This window comes from Eublepharis macularius, chromosome 1 (genome assembly GCF_028583425.1).
Source record: "Eublepharis macularius isolate TG4126 chromosome 1, MPM_Emac_v1.0, whole genome shotgun sequence".
Taxonomy (NCBI): Eukaryota; Metazoa; Chordata; class Lepidosauria; order Squamata; family Eublepharidae; genus Eublepharis; species Eublepharis macularius.
This window is the reverse complement of record NC_072790.1, coordinates 24,462,070-24,479,770: the sequence shown is the minus strand read 5'-3', so window position 1 is coordinate 24,479,770 and position 17,701 is coordinate 24,462,070. Positions and strand designations below refer to the sequence as shown.

General features: G+C 46.8%; 1 protein-coding gene across 1 annotated transcript in view; it reads right to left on the bottom strand.

Annotated features, from left to right (window-relative positions):
- The window catches only part of LOC129323895 (cytochrome P450 2K1-like), an 84,896-nt gene that overhangs the window by 46,083 nt on the left and 21,112 nt on the right, over positions 1-17,701 (bottom strand). The window contains exon 6 of the mRNA XM_054970722.1: positions 11,121-11,171. Coding sequence (XP_054826697.1) covers positions 11,121-11,171 — 51 coding nt within the window. The remainder of the gene's footprint in view (positions 1-11,120; positions 11,172-17,701) is intronic.

Here is a 17,701-nt window from a genome sequence, read left to right as displayed (position 1 = left end):
TTTAGTTTCTGCAACTGACATTCTCCCCTTCACCAATCTCATCTCTGTTTGTTGCGTGTCTGCTAAATTCTCCATCGCGTCTTCTACTGTTTTAACTCTCTGCTGCGTTCCTTGTAATTCACTTCGTATTGTTTCCATACCTTTTTTCACTTCTGACAGCTCCGATTTTACTGTCTGTGTAACCTCTTTAACCTCTTTTATCAGCTCCAATTTCGTGTCCTTAAGTTCTTTAATCATATCTAAAAGTTTTTTGTCCAGGTTTTTATCCAGGTTTTCTATTGCCGATTGCCACTCTTTTTTTGACATCGTGGGGCTTGCTTTAGCTCGCTCCCACGAATCCGCTCTCTTCCTTAACTCCGTGGCGTAAAATTTAACGTTTTTCTATTTTAAATGTCCCGGTCTTCTTATAGAAATTAAATTTTAAAGAGTCCAAAATGTCGGGCGTCTTTTCTCTATGGTTTCTCTATGATTTTGTAATCCAAGATGGCCTACTTCCTCTTCCGCTGAAGCCGCGACCCTTCCCCTTTCAAAAATGGCGATTCCCTACTTCCTGCCCTCCAGCAAGGGCCGCTTCTCTCCAGCCACTCTATTGTTATTACGCACTTCCTGTCTCCCGTCTTCCCACAGCAGATCTCGCGATGGTGTCTTTTTCTCACAGCTCCAAAGCCACAGGTATTCAAAACAATAGTCCCATTTCTTTAATAACTTCTTTAAACTTAGTCTCTTTTTAAATTCAATTCCTGCCGAGTCTTCCCCTCCTTTTCACTAGTCTGTTGCAGTTTAAAAATCTACTTTTTTTCCTCTCTGTTTTTATCAATCTGTCCCGTCTCAGAAGATAATGATCTTTACCTTCTCTTCACTTTTCTCGGGTTGTAATCGCTGTTTCGATTTTAAGTTCTCCTCTCAGCTTCTTCCCCCAATCGATGCTTGGGTATGTAGGTCTTATGCCAGCCGAATTGGCCCCAAAACTGCCGCAGAGATTATAGCCGACCCGTCGCAAGGTGGGACCTCAAGGATCGGGGGGAGACTCGTTGTGTAGAGCCCCCCCTCGTCCGAGATCTAGCTCACCCTAGGGTCTTGAGCGTTCTTTGCCTGCTCCCCGCCCGAGAGTAGTCGGCCGCGGGCTATTTTCACCCCGCCGGCCGGTTAAAACGGCAGTCCGGTCAGCTCCGCAAGTGGAGCTGCGTTAGACCTCCATGGATCCCAAACAGGAAGTTTTGTAATCTAAAATTTTCTGTAAATGACAAACTACAATCTGTATCTTATGTATTTGATTACAATAAAACGGTTTAATTTTTTTAAAAAAAGATGTTATTAAAGAAAATGAAAATGGCCCATCAAGGACATAGCTGTAGTCAATTATTCAATGAATGTTTTAGTAAATGCCATCCCACTTAGTGAATTTCATCCAACAAAAAATTTGAGACAGAAATTTGACTTTAATGGAGAACAGAAAATTTAAAGTCCCTGAAGAGAAATGGAATATGATCCAGTCCAAATCAGTTATATTTAACTCCCCATTGTTTCCATCAGACATTTGAGCTAGCACTTGAAGAGTCTGATTAAAAATTACAAAAAAATCAAGTTCTACCTTACCTTTGTGACTGCTTACCTTTGTGACTGTGTGTATGCTCCACCCTCTGTCCTGTATTTACAATACCTATCCTCTGACTGCTCTGGCCATGGATTTTCACAGCAACTACGCTGCCCTTGATCTTAGTCAAAAGGCCAAGATGTGAGGTGCGCAGCTCTGGCTGGAAGAACGGCCTGCTACTGCCACCACTCAGGGAAGATGGGGAGGCCTGCTAGGCAAAGCACTGAGGGGGAATCAACAACATGGAAGGAGGGAGGGTCTCTGGTGGAAGGGGTGGGCCTTCACAATCGAGCTGCTGAAATATAAGCATTCTCTGCTGCCATGACAACGGGTTAGTTCACTCTGTAACTTGGACTGATACAGCACATCACCCCAGTCACAGCCAAGGATGGCCAGCTGCTCTCCATGGTGATCAAAGCCCTGGAGACACAGAATGATGGCTCCCCTGTGTTGGATCTGTCATGAAGGTGGAAGCAGAGAGGGCCTGCTGTCCCCATGCAATTGCACCAGCACACTGGGGGCTGTCCACAAAAACTGCCTGGAGAAGTGGCTCCCCTCTTCAAACACCAAGTGCTGCGAATTCTGCCATACTGTGTTTGTTATGGAGAGAAGACAACACCTAACAGAGTGGCTGGCAGGTCCTGGGCCAACAATGAGGAGCAATAGGGTGTGTTTCTTCTTCATCACCCTTCTGGCTGCCGTCTCCAGCTGGCTGTGCCTCTGCAGAACCCAGAATTATCGGCAGTTCAGCAACCACTTAGAAGCCATCAGAATGATGGTGTTGATCATAGCACTTTTTACTCTCTGTGTTTCCCTGTAGTTTCATTCCGCTACCATTGCTAGCTGAACTTGGAGTTGCAAAGGAGCAATCAGAAAGTCCTCCAGATGATCCCAGACTCACAAAACCCTCACCCTGTCCTGCACTCCTTGCTCTCTGCCAAGCTGCTGAAGAAGGTGGCTGACAAAATGACTGTATGAGCTGGAGTGAACTTTGGGGGAAATCCCCACCCCCATGCAAGGTGAATTTTGGTGGGGCTGCACTTTTCCAGGAGGCCATCACAAAGACTTACCTGAACAAGCAACCCGAGAAAAGGGGGGGGAATCATAGGAAGAAAAGGAATCTCTGGGCACATGGAATGACCTCAGGAGGCAACCAAGTACAACCCTCCACTGACCAGGCTCCATCCACAAGAGGAACACACAGGGAAGAAAGCTGTCTCCCTGTATTCATAATCCTACAGTCTATATTCTCAGGTACTTAACCTAACGATTTTGACAAACGAAGTGTTTTAACCAGGGTTTTTTTTCTGGGAAAAGAGGTGGTGGAACTCAGTGGGTTGCCCTCGGAGAAAATGGTCACATGGCTGGTGGCCCCACCCCCTGATCTCCAGACAGAGGGGAGTTGAGATGGCCCTCCGCGCTGCCAAGCGGCGCGGAGGGCCATCTCAACTCCCCTCTGTCTGGAGATCAGGGGGTGGGACCACCAGCCATGTGACTGTTTTCAAGAGGTTCCGGAACTCCATTCCCCTGCGTTCCCCCTGAAAAAAAGCCCTGGTTTTAACAAGCACATAAAGTGAAGTGTTTTCTTGTGCTGCATTTGAAAACCTTTTTGGTGGGAGAAAAATAAACCCAAAACAATATTTTTGAGCCTGTTCTTCCTCCTTTAAAAAAATGCTCAAATAAACCTGGTTTCTCTTAATCTGCTTCTTCGTTAAAAGGTAATGCTCTGCTTTAAAGATAATTAGATGGCTATTGCTTTAACATTATAATAAGTAATCAGCTGAAATTCAGGGAAGCACCTTCTTCTTGTAAAAAACATAAATGGTTTTTGAAGTGGAAATGAAAAACATCCCAGATTGCCTAGGACAGGAGTCTGTGGTTATTTCTTTACAGGAAGGTATGAATTCTTCTATCTTACAGGAAGAGAAAGAAAACAATAGTTTGTGAAAAACACCCAGGTATCTCATGTTGTTTTGTAAACTCTAATCACACTCTTAGAAAGGGCTCTCCCAAAGATTTTGGACATCCTAGGCAAAGGACATCTTCACCTTGGCCGTCGTCACAGGGGCTTCTATTTAGCGCGAAAATGGCGCAATTTCCCAGCAAACATGCACCTTATTCCAACACTGATGCGATTTTCTCTCTTCTGCTTTGTGCTTGATAGTCACGATATTTTGCGCCTCAGTGTGAATGCCTCACATCGATGTTTTTCGCCTCACCACGCCATAGGCCCACCCTTTTTTTCTCTCCTCAATCCCAGAATCCATTTCTCCCGCGACTCCCCCTTTTTTTTGTAATAATGTCCTTATATCGCTATAACGACATCACACAATGAAAATTTTCTGCTGAAGAAAACAAGTAAAAATGACTGAATTGCCATTAGAGAAATTTTAATTTTAACCCAAAACCACACCTCGCTAAAAATGGCCGTGTTCAGTCATTTTCCAGGGTTTTTTTTAACATTACGTTAATTATGATGTTATCTAATGTTATTCCGTTATAGCGGAATTAAATGCCAAAAAAAATAAAAGGGGGGGGAGCTGCTTCTGCGCCCATTAGAGAGAATGGAACAGAGCGCTTAGATGTGGACAGCTGGGAGCGCGAAGAAACGCGAGGTGACCCAAAGAAACGTTACTGTGCCAATAACAGCGATGACGCTATATGCTGTAAATCTAACGGAACAGATGCCCGTGTGACGACGGCCCTCATCTCTCTTCCCCATTCCACATAGCAGTGAAACTTCTTGTACTCCAGGGAAGCTGCCCCACTCACACTGCCTCACTGGGGATGAGGCTATGGCTTGCTGTGGTGCCCATGCCTCCCAACATAGATGAATTGGGAGACAAATTGGGCCCTGGAAAAGGGCCCTCCTCCCAAACCTCCCCATGGCCCCAGCCCCATAATGGAGAAAGGGAAGAGGAAGGCTTTCTGCAGGCTGCTGTCTAGCAGAGCCCCTTTAAGTCCATTGACATCAGTGCCTTCTTCCATCACTTTGAGGCTACTGCCCATGAAGTCGGCTTGCCTCAAGACCAGTACATGGGAGTGCTGAGAAGGTCAGTGCATGGGGAAGTTTTGGAATTATTGGCCAGTCTGACTGTCAGACAGGCAAGAGACTATAATTACTTTCGGAACCTGGCTTTGCAGCACTTTGGAAAGTCTTCAGAGCAGTTGCGGAGAAGTTTCAAAACAGCAACTCCCCAACATAAAGAGACTTATGCTTTGTTTGCCAGTCGGCTCCAGAGAGTGGCCACTAAGTGGGTGGAAGCAGCTCATGCCCACACCTTTGATGATTTATTTGAACTGATGGTAAAAGAGCAAGTGTATCAAGCTGTGCCGCCTGAATATGCGACTCTGGCGAGAGTTCAAAGGCCAGGGACTGTGGCAGAATTGGCTCAGCTCTTGGATGAGATTGCAGCAGCCAGTCAGCCTTCGGAGCGCCGTCATTCAACTTTCAAGCAAATAACTCCGAGTCCTCCTGCTCCGTTTCCAAGGAAACACAGAGAGGGCGAGTTCCATCATAGATCAGCCCCAATACCTAAGCCGAGAACTCTGCCTTCACCCGAAGCGGGCAGAAGAGAAGCTAAGGTGGATGCCATAATTTCCTGGCCTTCCCCTGTTACTAAGAAACAAATCCAAAGCTTTTTAGGTGCTGCAGGCTTTTACCGTCGTTTCATTCCAAATTTCAGTGAGCTGGCAGCCCCTTTAACTGATTTGTGCAAGAAGAGTGTTCCAACTAGAGTAAAGTGGACACCTGCATGCCAGCAAGCTTTTGAAGCTATCAAACAGCATTTAGCACATGCCCCTGTGTTAAGACCCCCTGATTACACTAAACCTTTCATTGTAAGAACAGATGCTTCCAAGAATGGGTTGGGAGTGGTTCTTCTATTGCAAACAGAGGGCTATGACATAGTAGAAATTACTGAGACTTGGTGGGATGATTCCCATGACTGGAATGTGCTAGTGGATGGGTACGAGTTGTTCAAGAAAAACCGGAAGAGTAGAAGAGGAGGTGGAGTGGCGTTGTATGTGAGGAGAGGGCTTGATTGTCAAGAAGTTATGAAGAATGGGGCGGACAGCCCGGTGGAAAGTATATGGGTAGAAATAAGGGGAGGAAGGACAAAGGGTATTGTTGTTGGAGTCTGCTACAGACCACCCGACCAGCGAGAAGAAATGGATGCTGCCCTCTTTGAACAAATTGGCAGAGTATCCAGACATCAGAACCTTGTAATTATGGGTGACTTCAACTTCCCCGATGTGTGCTGGGAGACAGGCTCAGCAAAGCGTCATGAATCACGCAATTTCCTGACCTGCCTGGCCGATAACTTCCTTTTTCAAAAAGTGGAGGAAGCTACAAGGAGTTCGGCCATACTGGACTTAATATTAACCAACAGGGAAGAATTGGTAGATGAGATGAAGGTGGTGGGGACCTTAGGGGGAAGTGACCATGTCCTTCTTGAATTCCAGTCGCTGTGGGGAGCCAAGGAAGTTCGTAGCCAGACTCGTAGGTTAGATTTTCGTAGGGCCAACTTCGATGAACTCAGAGGCTTGATGAGAGTCATTCCATGGGGAAGTGTGCTGGAAGGAAAAGGAGCAAGTGAAGGGTGGGCCATTCTCAAACACGAGCTTTTGCAAGCTCAAGCCTTCACTATCCCAGCAAGACGGAAACATGGTAAGGGCTAAAAGAAACCAAAGTGGATGCACAGAGCTCCAGAATAAGCTAAGGGAGAAAAAGGAAATGTTCAGGAAATGGAGAGAAGGACAGACCTCTAAAGAGGAGTATATGAGGGTTACTAGGTACTGCAGATCAGCCATCAGAGAGGCCAAAGCTCAGTACGAGCTGGGTCTGGCCAGGAGGGCTCGCTACAACAAGAAAAACTTCTACAGATATGTGAGAAGCAAACGCAAGGTAAAAGAGGCAATTGGACCACTGTTGGGAGTAGATGGAGAAACTCTGATGCAGGACAGAGAAAAAGCAGACAGGCTTAATGACTTTTTTGCCTCTGTTTTCTCCCTGAAGAACTCAGGCACATCTAGAGATAGTAGAAAATGTGGCAGGACACCTGACTGGCTAATTGACATTGACAGAGAGGTAGTGGAGAGGCATCTGGCTGCACTGGATGAATACAAATCCCCAGGGCCGGATGGGGTGCACCCAAGAGTGCTGAAAGAACTTTCCAGAGAACTTGCAGAACCCCTGTCCATCATCTTCAAGGCCTCCTGGAGGACTGGGGATGTGCCACAAGATTGGAGAAGAGCGAATGTTATCCCAATCTTTAAGATTGGCCCCGGAACTGGGAAGCTTACAAGCCTTCATAGCAGCGCTGAGAGCCCCGTATGAAGACCAGCTGGAGGGCGAGAGGGCCCGCACCAAACTCCGCACCATCCAGCAAGGATCACAGTCTGGGAGGGAGTAGATGGCCAAATACATTATGAAATGTTATCTCAATCTTTAAGAAAGGGAAGAAGGATGACCCGGGAAATTACAGGCCGGTCAGTCTGACTTCTGTTGCTGGGAAGATATTAGAACAGATTTTAAAGGGATCAATCTGTAAGCATCTGAAGGACCGCTCAGTGATCCAGGGAAGTCAGCATGGTTTTGTTCCTAACAGATCCTGCCAGACCAACCTGGTTTCCTTCTTTGATCGAGTGACCAGCTTACTGGATCGTGGGAACTCTGTTGACGTGATTTATCTGGATTTCAGTATAGCTTTTGATAAGGTCCCCCATGACATTCTGATGGGCAAACTGGAAGAGTGTGGAGTAGACTATAGGACAGTTCGGTGGATAGGGAACTGGTTGGAGGACCGCACTCAAAGAGTGGTGGTCAACGGCGTTTCATCAGATTGGAGGGAGGTGTCCAGTGGGGTGCCGCAGGGCTCGGTTTTGGGCCCGGTACTTTTCAATATTTTTATCAATGATCTGGATGAAGGAGTGGAAGGGCTGCTCATTAAATTTGCTGATGATACCAAATTGGGAGGGGTAGCAAACACCCAAGAAGATAGAATTAAAATTCAACAAGACCTGAATACTCTGAAGAAGTTGGCAGCTGTGAATAGGATGCAATTCAACAAAGAGAAGTGCACAGTATTACATCTGGGCCACAAAAATGAGAAGCACAAATACTGGATGGGGGATACACTTCTGGGAAGTAGTATATGTGAAAGGGATCTTGGGGTAAGAGTGGACTGTAAACTGAATATGAGCAGTCAGTGTGATGCAGTGGCAAAAAAGGCTAATTCAATCCTGGGTTGTATCAAAGGGGCCATAGCATCGAAATCGCAGGAGGTCATAGCCCCTCTCTACACTGCCTTGGTCAGGCCACACCTGGAGTACTGTGTGCAGTTCTGGAGGCCTTACTTCAAAAAGGATGTGGACAAAATCGAGAGGGTGCAGAGGAGAGCGATGAGGATGATCAGGGGTCTGGAGACTGAGCCCTACGAGGAAAGGCTGAGGGCCTTGGGAATGTTTAGTTTGGAGAAGAGGAGGTTGAGGGGGGACATGATTGCTCTCTTTAAATATTTGAAAGGCTGTCATTTGAAGGAGGGCAGGGAGCTGTTCCAGTTGGCAGCAGAGGGTAGGACGCGAAGCAATGGGCTAAAACTACATGCACAAATGTACCGACTGGATATTAGGAAAAACTTTTTCACGGTCAGAGTAGTTCAAAAGTGGAATCAGCTGCCTAGGGAGGTGGTGAGCTCCCCCTCACTGGAAGTTTTCAAGAAGAGGCTGGACGAATACTTGTCAGAGATGCTTTAGGCTGATCCTGCACTGGGCAGGGGGTTGGACTAGATGGTCTGTATGGCCCCTTCCAACTCTATGATTCTATGATTTTGCAGAAGGGGTCTGATGATTGTTTGCATCCTATTGTGTACCTCAGCCGTAAGCTGTTGCCAAGAGAGAAGAGGTACAGTGTGGGAGAAATTGAGGGACTAGCCCTGGTTTGGGGACTCAACAAGCTGAGAACGTATCTGAGAGGGACACATTTTCACCTTGAAACTGATCATAATCCCCTTACATTCATTCACCGCATGAAGGAGACAAACTCTAGAGTTCTGAGATGGGCCTTAAGCCTACAGGATTTCTCCTTTGATGTTACCCATATAAAGGGGAAGGATAATGTTCTAGCTGACGCCCTGTCAAGATGTCATGATGATGCTGAGGAAGTGTAAAGTGATTCTATGTATTCATCTTGAACAATCCAGTATCTGTATTCTGTAACCTGTGTATCCTTGCTATATTTTAATTGTGGTTTAGACTGCTGCTAACATTGCTATTTCTTTATTGATATTTAGGCAGTTAGAGATGTAGAAGTGTTATTTACCTGCGTGCTAGCTGCAGTATCCTTAAATACTATTTTGCCTACCTTTATGTGAATTCTCCACCATGCTTTATTGACCCTGTTGGAGAATTGGGGGGGGGGATGTCTAGCAGGGCCCCTTTAAGTCCATTGCCTGTATTGGTTCAGGCTTCTAAGTTTCCACAGGCCCAGTTCTAGCTTGGCTTCCTGGGAGCAGAATGTCTGGCTCAGCTAAGTAACTGCACCTGCAAGCTGTTGCCGAGAGGGGGGGGGGCCTTGAGAAACAAGGGAGTCTTATCCCAGTTCCCGCCTAGCAACGCGGATTGCACACACCTCTGATTGGCTAGGAATCTGAGAGGGGGAGGTTGGCTCCTCTCAGCCCTCAGGTGGCTCCAGGCGACTTTTCCACCAGCAGGAGGGAGATATTTTGCTTTATGCCAGGCCTGACGACCAGACCTGCCTGGCATAGTTTAAGGAGTATGTTAATGACTATAAGCCTCAAGTTTTCCTCAGAGAAATGTTAGTCAGCTATAGTTAATATAGACAAGCTTTATTTGTTTTAAATGCCCTTTGCTTGTGCCTGAGTAGAGTGTTTCCTGCTACTTGCATACATTCTTTCTGAAGTAATAAACACCTTTTATGTAAGCCTTGTGTCTGTGAGCGTCTGACCAAGTGTGTGCAGAGTCCCCCAGGTTGGAAAAGAACCCGGAGGCCGGTGAGTCTCAACAGGAGGGGTAAGGGCTATCCTTCCAGGAGGCCTGCTAGGGGTTTGGGTGGCTGTAAGCAGCACTTGAAACGGCAGGCGGGAGGTACCCCCTTGGACCCCTGTACCTGGATAGCTACCCACTAGGGCCACGGGTGACACTTGGGCCTATTGTTTGCCACAACAGGCCCTGATGCTGCAGGCAGGCAGGCAGGCAGGCAGGCAGGCAAGGTGTTGACAGGGCTCGTTTTTCCCTAGGCAATCACCTGTGTATCCCTAATGAATAGGCCAGCTCTTACATCTCTCCCATTTTAAATAATGGGCTTAAGAACGGCTTAATTGGCTCTCTCTGAAGTTCCTCAGCATCTCCAAAACAGGCTCTTTTCAAGCACCAAATGAACAGATGTCCGAAGAGTTAAGACGGTAAAATAATACATTTCAGTAAGACCGATCATCTTTGGAACGAAATAGCCTTTTAGAATGGCACCCTCAGTGGAGGCACGTGGCACACTCACAGGGAGAATATTAGCATGCCTCTGCACTTCATGGATTACTGCATCTGTATAAGGCAGTTTTGATCGGTGTTCAATCCGAGGCTGCGCCAACCTTGATCGGTATTCAATCCGAGGCTGTGCCAACCTTTGCAATCTCTTCTTGGACCTTATCTGAGAAAAGAAAAAATTTCTTTTCATTAAAATAAACTTCATTGTTTCGGATGTAGTCCCTTAGTGAAGAAGCTGAAGGATGTCAAATCTTTTAGTAAATAAATTTGACATCCCTACCAATCACCCTTCATGAAGCCTTCCCCCAGCCCAAGAAAGGTGGCTTTTCCAATGGAACATAAATAAACTTTGCACAAAGGAGTGGTAGAATACGAATAGGAACCACCCCATTATTCTCACATCAGCTCCTCTGAGGAGCATCTCTGCCAGCTCCTGTAGAAAGGGTAAACTGAGAGAGCCTTCTGTTCTGTCTTTTTAAACTACACGTCCCGGCTAACATTGCGTCTCCCTTCACTTGAGCGTCCTAGTGTAAGAAGTATCGTATAGAGAGACTCCCAGAGTCCCCACATTTAAAACTTCCTAAGAGGCTCCAAATTGTTCTCTGTCTGTCTCCACTCCCCAGCAGCTGTCAGATTCCCCAGTGCTGTTGGACATTCATTTCCCACCATCAGGAGCATTAACCTTGTTTTATTTTGTCTCTGATATCTGTTTTGAAAGTCTGGTTCCATAGCATGAGATCTGTTTCAATAATATTTCTTATGCTTTGAAATCCCAGCTGCTTTGATAGGCTGTTCTTTTGTAAAACTAAACTCCTTACTGTGTGTTCATATACAAGTGTATTTTTAAAATAAAGGTTTCAAAGGTTCACCGGTTGTTACTTGGCATGTTTAAATTCTGTACCTCTTGCTGTTAGATTAGAAATGCATCACTAAAGCTTCTCCGGTCATTGACGTCCAATTCCTTGAGACATTCTATGAAGATGGCCTGTATGAAGTTGTCCAATTCCATCTTGTTATTAAGGACAGTCCTGGAACCACCAAACAGAAAGCCCAGAGCAGGAAACATGTTGTACAGCTAAAAAAACAACAGATGAGAAAGGAAAAGATGAAGAAAGCACCAAGGCTAAATGGTGAATCTCAGGCAAAGTACTTTAAAAAATAAAATATCATTGCTTCTTTTAAAATAAAGTATCGTTGCTTCTTCTCTCACATCCAGTCATAAAGATTTTGAATATGGGAAGAAGTTGCTAGATGGAGCTTTCTCCCAGAGGGGATATCCTTTACACATCATTCAGGAAGCAAATCGGCGAGCAACTAACACTCCCCGGAGTGAGTTACTGGTACCCAAAATCAGACAAAATGAGGACAGAATTAAATGGGCAGTAGATTTCACCCACATAGCCTTGGGTATTGGGAATATAATTCGAAAACGTTGGCATCTAGTATTCAGCACTGAAGGTTGTAGTTTGGCACCATCTATTGGATATAGAAGGCGCAGAAATCATTCATCCTTCGTGGAAGTTACGAGTAATAGATATCTCCCCAGGGGTCATTTCCCCTGCGGGGGGGGGGGGGGTGCAATATCTGTCCATTAACCATGAAGATATCTTAAGTTATAAATCCCATCACTAATAAACCTCTATATGCTACTTCCTTTTCCACTTGCAAAACATCCAATGTGGTTTATTTAATCGCATTAAGTCATTAGAAACTAGGTAGCTGCCCTTTATTTCATGTGGGAAGCACGACTCGCCCACCTAAGGTGCGAATTCAAGAACACTTATCATGTATTAAGCATAAGGTTATGGAAGCACCCTTAGGTGAACATTTTGCCCAGTGCCACGGTTTACCAAAAGACCTTAGAGTTTCTGTATTAACTGTGCTGGATATTAAGGAAGGAAGGAATATACAACAGAACCTTTTACAGTTAGAACCACAATGGATTTTCCGTCTAAATAGTCTGTCTCCTTATGGCCTTAATAACATACAGGATTTATCTTGTTTTTTGTAAAAGCTTCTTGCATTTTAGAGTATAATGATTAATAATGATTAATTGGCTGCTGTCTCCTTTAAGAGTGTGTGAGTTTAAATACTTAATGGTTTTGTAGTTGACCACGGCGTCGGACCATCTTTAGCAGCACTGACATCTTTGTAAATTTGCAGCCTCGGTGGCAATATTATAACATTGGAAGAAAATTTGTTTCAGCGCATTAAGATGGTTTACATAGTGGGATATCATCCCAGTGCTTCTGGGACTCTTATATGAATCCACCACAAAAACTTCTATTCCTGGATTCAGGATACTCTATCCCCACCAGTTGGACAGTATTATAAATATATTTATCACAATCAAATTATTTGTATTTATGGAATGGTGTAATAACTGTAATGTAATTGTATGTAATTAGAGCACTGTTGGCACTTTAATATTATAAATTGATTGATTTATTGAATAGTATTCATTGCAGACTCTGGGAAGGGTGGTTTTGTAGTCTCTCTTCTGCCATGAGCTCAGCAAGTGACCTTGGATCAGCCACTCCACTCAGCCCCAGCTCTCCAGCTGTACTGCGGGGATAATGCTACACTACGTTCACCCAGGGCCGGCGCCAGAGGTTCTGGCGCCTGCGGTGGCATGTGTGCGTGCCATGCACTGCGTGATGATGTCATCGCAGTCGTCATCATGCGGCGCAGTGGGGCTGGGTGGCGCGTGGAGGAGCCCCGAGCGCAGAAGCTGCGAGTTGCTGCTTGAGTGGCGTGCAGAGGCTGCTCCGTGCACCGCCCGAGCAGCGTCTGCACTCGGCTGGGGCGGAGGAGTGCGCAGTGGAGCTGGCGTGGCTGGCTAGCCCCAGCAGCAGCTGCAGCCAGCCAGCCAGCCCTGTGCTGCCGCCACCACATGCCCCAGCCGAGCGCAGAAGATGCGAGCTGCTGCTGGGGCAGCGCGCGGAGGCTGCTCCGTGCGCCACCCAAGCAGCAGCTCATGGCTTCTGCGCCCGCCTAGGGTGGAGGAGCATGCAGCAGAGCTGCAGCTGCAGCCAGCCTGCCCCATGCTTCCGCCGCCGCCGCCACACGCCCCAGCCGGGAGCAGAAGCTGCGAGTCGCTGCTGGGGCAGTGCGTGGAGGCTGCACCCAGCTGGGGTGTGTGGCGGCGGCGGCAGAAGCACGGGGCTCCGCTGCGCGCTCCTCCACCCCCGACACCCCCTCCTGCACCCCCCCAGTGCTGTCACGCCCGAGGCCAGTGCCTACCTGGCCTCAATGGGCGCGCCGGCCCTGCGTTCACCACCCAAGTGAGGCACTAATCTGTATAGAAGAATGGTATATAAGCACAGTTTTTGTTGTTGTTGTTGTTGCTATTATTATTTATAAAAAGAAAAGGGGTACAGAAAAGAAAAAGGAAAGGAAACTAGAATTTAGAAGAAAATATTACAAAGCTTTTTGTTACAAGTGCTATTGGAGTACAAAAATCTTGTAACACTTAAGGTATATTTTTTCAAATCAACAGCACATACAAAATCCTACTATATATAAGGTTAAGCATACTCAAGAGAACACACTTGCATGCGGCAATGCTCCATCGGAATTCACACCAACCTCGAGATGAGTGTTACTGTGTTGGAGTAATCTGTGTAATATGATGAATGTGAGCTTTTGAGAAAGTATTTTGCTGAAACAGGAGAACAAGCTGGCAAGACTCGCCAGGCTCAGTCATCAGCCATTTATTGGCTTTCAACAGAAACCACTAGACCATGTTGTCTTTTGGAGACTCCACATGGGAATAGATATAACCTACAAAAAGATATTAAAAGGGCTAATAACTGAGGTTCTGTTTGGTCACCCTAGCGGTGAAGCTGTACTGGTTGGACTTCAGGCTGAAATGCATAACAATATTTTTGAATGGTATTTATTGTATATTTTTGTATATTTATATATAGTATTTATTGTGAATTATATTTATAGCACTTTGGCACCTTTGTTAATATTTGTATGACTTGATTATACCTCCGGTGTTTTTTTGTCATGGGATCAGAAGGGGAGCAGGCGGCAATGCCCACTCTGCTCATTCACCCAGCTGGGATCAGGCACTGAACAGGTGGCAATGCCCACCCACCCTTTACCTAGCTGGGATCACGCATGGAGCAGGGGGCAATACCTGGCCTCTGCCTTCAAACAGCTGGGACCAGGAGTGGAGTAGGTGCAATACCTGCCCCCCGCCATCAGGAGAGGAGCAGCTGGCAATGCCCATTCCCTCTTAACCCAGATTGGATCAGGAGCAAAGCAGGTGGCAATGCCTGCTCCCCCCTTCACTTGGCCGAGATCAGGAGCAGGTGGCAATGCGTGCTCCCACCTTCATCCAGCTGGGATCAGGTGCAGAGCCGGTAGCAATGCCTGCCCTCTGCCTTCACCCAGCTGGTATCAGGAGCAAAGCAGGAGGTAATGCCCACCCTCAACTTCACTCAGCACGGATAAGGCAAGGAGAAGGTGATAATGCCCACCCCCTTCATCTGGCTGGGGTCAGGAGCGGAGCATGAGGCAACGCCCACCCCCATTTACCAGGCCTGGATCAGCTGCAGTGCAGGTGGAAATGCCCCATCACTTCACCCAGCCACAATCAGACACAGAGTAGGAGGCAATGCCCATCCCTTCTTCACCCAGCTGGAATCAGGAGTGGAGCAGGTGGCAATGCCCATCCCCCTTCATATGGCTGGGATCATGTGTTGAGCAGGTGGCAGTGCCTGCCCCCAATTCACCCAGCCAGGATCAGGCAGGAGGCAATCCCCTCCTATTCACCTGGCTGGGATCAGGCGCAGAGCAGGGGCAATGCCTGCTCCCCTTCACTCGGCAGGCATCAGGTGCAGAGGAGGTGGCCATGCCCCCCACACACACACCTTGATGCAGCCGGGATCAGTGAGAGAGGAGGAGGGAATGTCCGTCTGTCCTCCCTCCCCTTTCTAGAGCCCTTTATATTTTTTCCCACAATAGGCCTTGTTATTAAAAAGTGACATCCTCACCATTTACCTTTTACACCATAGCCTCCTGTACCCTCATGAAAGATCAGGATGCTGGCCTGCTCCGCAAATGTATCGGCCTGGTTCACCAAAGCCTCCTTTACAGTCTCTAATCCTGCCTGGACCACCATTTTCTGGAATCCCATTTGGAAGCTGAAGACGGGGCCATACTGCTCAGATAACCACCCCAGAGCCTCTGAGGATGGGCGGTTTATAAATCGAAATAACAACAACAACAACAACCGAAATGTAATTATAAAAAGTGAAAATGATAGTTCAGGTTTTCAAGACAGTGATGAGCTGAGTCAAAAACATCAGTTAAGTACCAATTGAAACAACAAATGATTGGGTAATGAGAAATATTTAAAACTGGCACCTAACCTTTCGCAAAAAAGTGCCAGGAAAACGTAGCAAAGGTAGGTCCATAATTGTGGAGGTCTCAGAGAAGATCTTGCTCTTTGCGGTCACCCACATCAGTGCAAACACTGATATAAACAATTATATAGAGGGAGGCAGTCCTTAAAGTACCTAGGGTTCATCTATTTAAGGCTGTAAAGGAAAGCCCAGAACTGTGTTCGGAAACAGAGTGAAGCTCTCGTCAGGCCTGGTGAGATACGCTGCTCAGCAGACACCCACTTTGCTGCCTGGCAAACACTTTCAGAGAAACAAACCATCAGTAATAAGGTCTACAGACCCATACAATAATTATGCAGTCACACAAATATAACAAAATAAGCCAAAGCCCTTTATATGTATGTCTTAGTTCAGGCTGCTGTTCACAGCTATTAGGTAAACACTATAGAGAATGCACAAGCCAAAAGTCCTCCCCTGACAGGGTGTAAACGTCCCCAAAATCACTTTCAATTGTTGTGGAATGGTATTCCTTTCTTCTTGTATACAGTGGTCTATGATGGAAACGTTCCTGAGACCAATGCCCCACCGGGAGAGACCACAGCTGAGACGTCCAGCCCTCAGGGAAGATGACAGACCACCATGCGCTCAACAGGGCGCAAGCTGAACTCCTGTTTCGAAATCTCTTTTTCAAGAGCGCAGTGCAATTGGTGGTTGTGCAGTTCTGCAAAGTTACATTCACTCCTCCAGTTCCATATGGATCCCACCAATTGCACTGCGCTCACTGTCCCCTACAAGTGGACATGTGCTGATTCTGATCCAGTCTCTAGTTCTGGACCTAAGGCCTCGAATGTGGCCTACCTGCAAGAACCTTGTATTAGACATCCCAAAATAATCTTTGGACCACCCCAAATCACACACCCCTGAACTCCAGAGACTGTCCCCTACAAAAGGACATGTGCTGGTTCTGATCCAGTCTCTGGTTCCAGAGTTGAGGCCTACTATTTCACCATTCTCACAGAACCTTGTACTTTACATTGCTGTGAATAAGGAAGTGGGAGGAAAATAAACCCTCTGCACCCCAAAATAATCTTTGGATCACCCCAAATCACTCAACCCTGTAATCCAGAGACTATCCCGCAAAAGAGGACATGTACTGGTTCTGATCCAGTCTCTGGTTCTGGACCTAAGGCCTCGAATTTGGCCTGCCTCCAAGAACCTTGTATTAGACATGGCTTTGAATAAGGAAGTGAGGAAAATATAAGCCGTCTGCACCCCAGAACAATCTCTGGATCACCCCAAGTCACACACCCCTGAACTCCAGAGACTGTTCCCTACAAAAGGACATGTGCTGCTTCTGATCCAGTCTCTGGTTCCATAGCTAAGGCCCCCTATTTGGCCTGCCCTTCAAGAACCTTGTATTAGACATTGCTGTAAATAAGGAACTGGGAAAGGTAAGAGCCCTCTGCATCCCCAAATAATCTTTGGATCACCCCAAACCACACAGCTCTGAACTCCAGAGACTGTCCCCTACAACAGGACATATGCTGGTGCTGATCCAATCTCTGTTTCCGGAGCTGAGGCCTGTCTTCCGGAGCTATTTGGCCTGTCTCCCAGAACCTTCTATCAGACATTGCTGTGAAATAGGAACTGGGGAAAACGAAAGCTCTCTATGCATCAAAACAATCTTTGGATCACCCCATCTCACACAGACGCGAACTCCAGAGACTGCCCTCTGCAAGAGGACCTGTGCTGGTTCTGATCCAGTCTCTGGTTCTGGAGTAAGGCCTCCTATGTGGCCTGCCTGCAAGAACCTTGTATTAGACATTGCTGCGCATAAGGAAGTGGGGAAAATATAAGCCCTCTGCACCCCGAATAAGGGGTTGTGAATAAGGAAGTGGGGAAGTATAAGCCCTCTGAACCCCAAAACAGCCCTGAACTTCAGAGACTGTCCCCTACAACAGGACATGTGCTGGTTCTGATCCAGTCTCTAGCTCTGGACTTAAGGCCTTGTATTAGACATTGCTGTGGATACGGAACTGGGGAAAATATGAGCTCTCTGCACCCCAGAACAATCTTTGGATCACTCCAAATTACACATGTGGTCCAGAGACTGTCCCCTACAAGAGGACGTGTGCTGGTTCTGATCCAGTCTCTGGTACTGGAGCTAAAGCCTCCTATTTGGCGTGCATCCAAGAACCTTGTATTAGACATTGCTGTGAATACAGAAGTGGGGAAAATATAAGCCCTC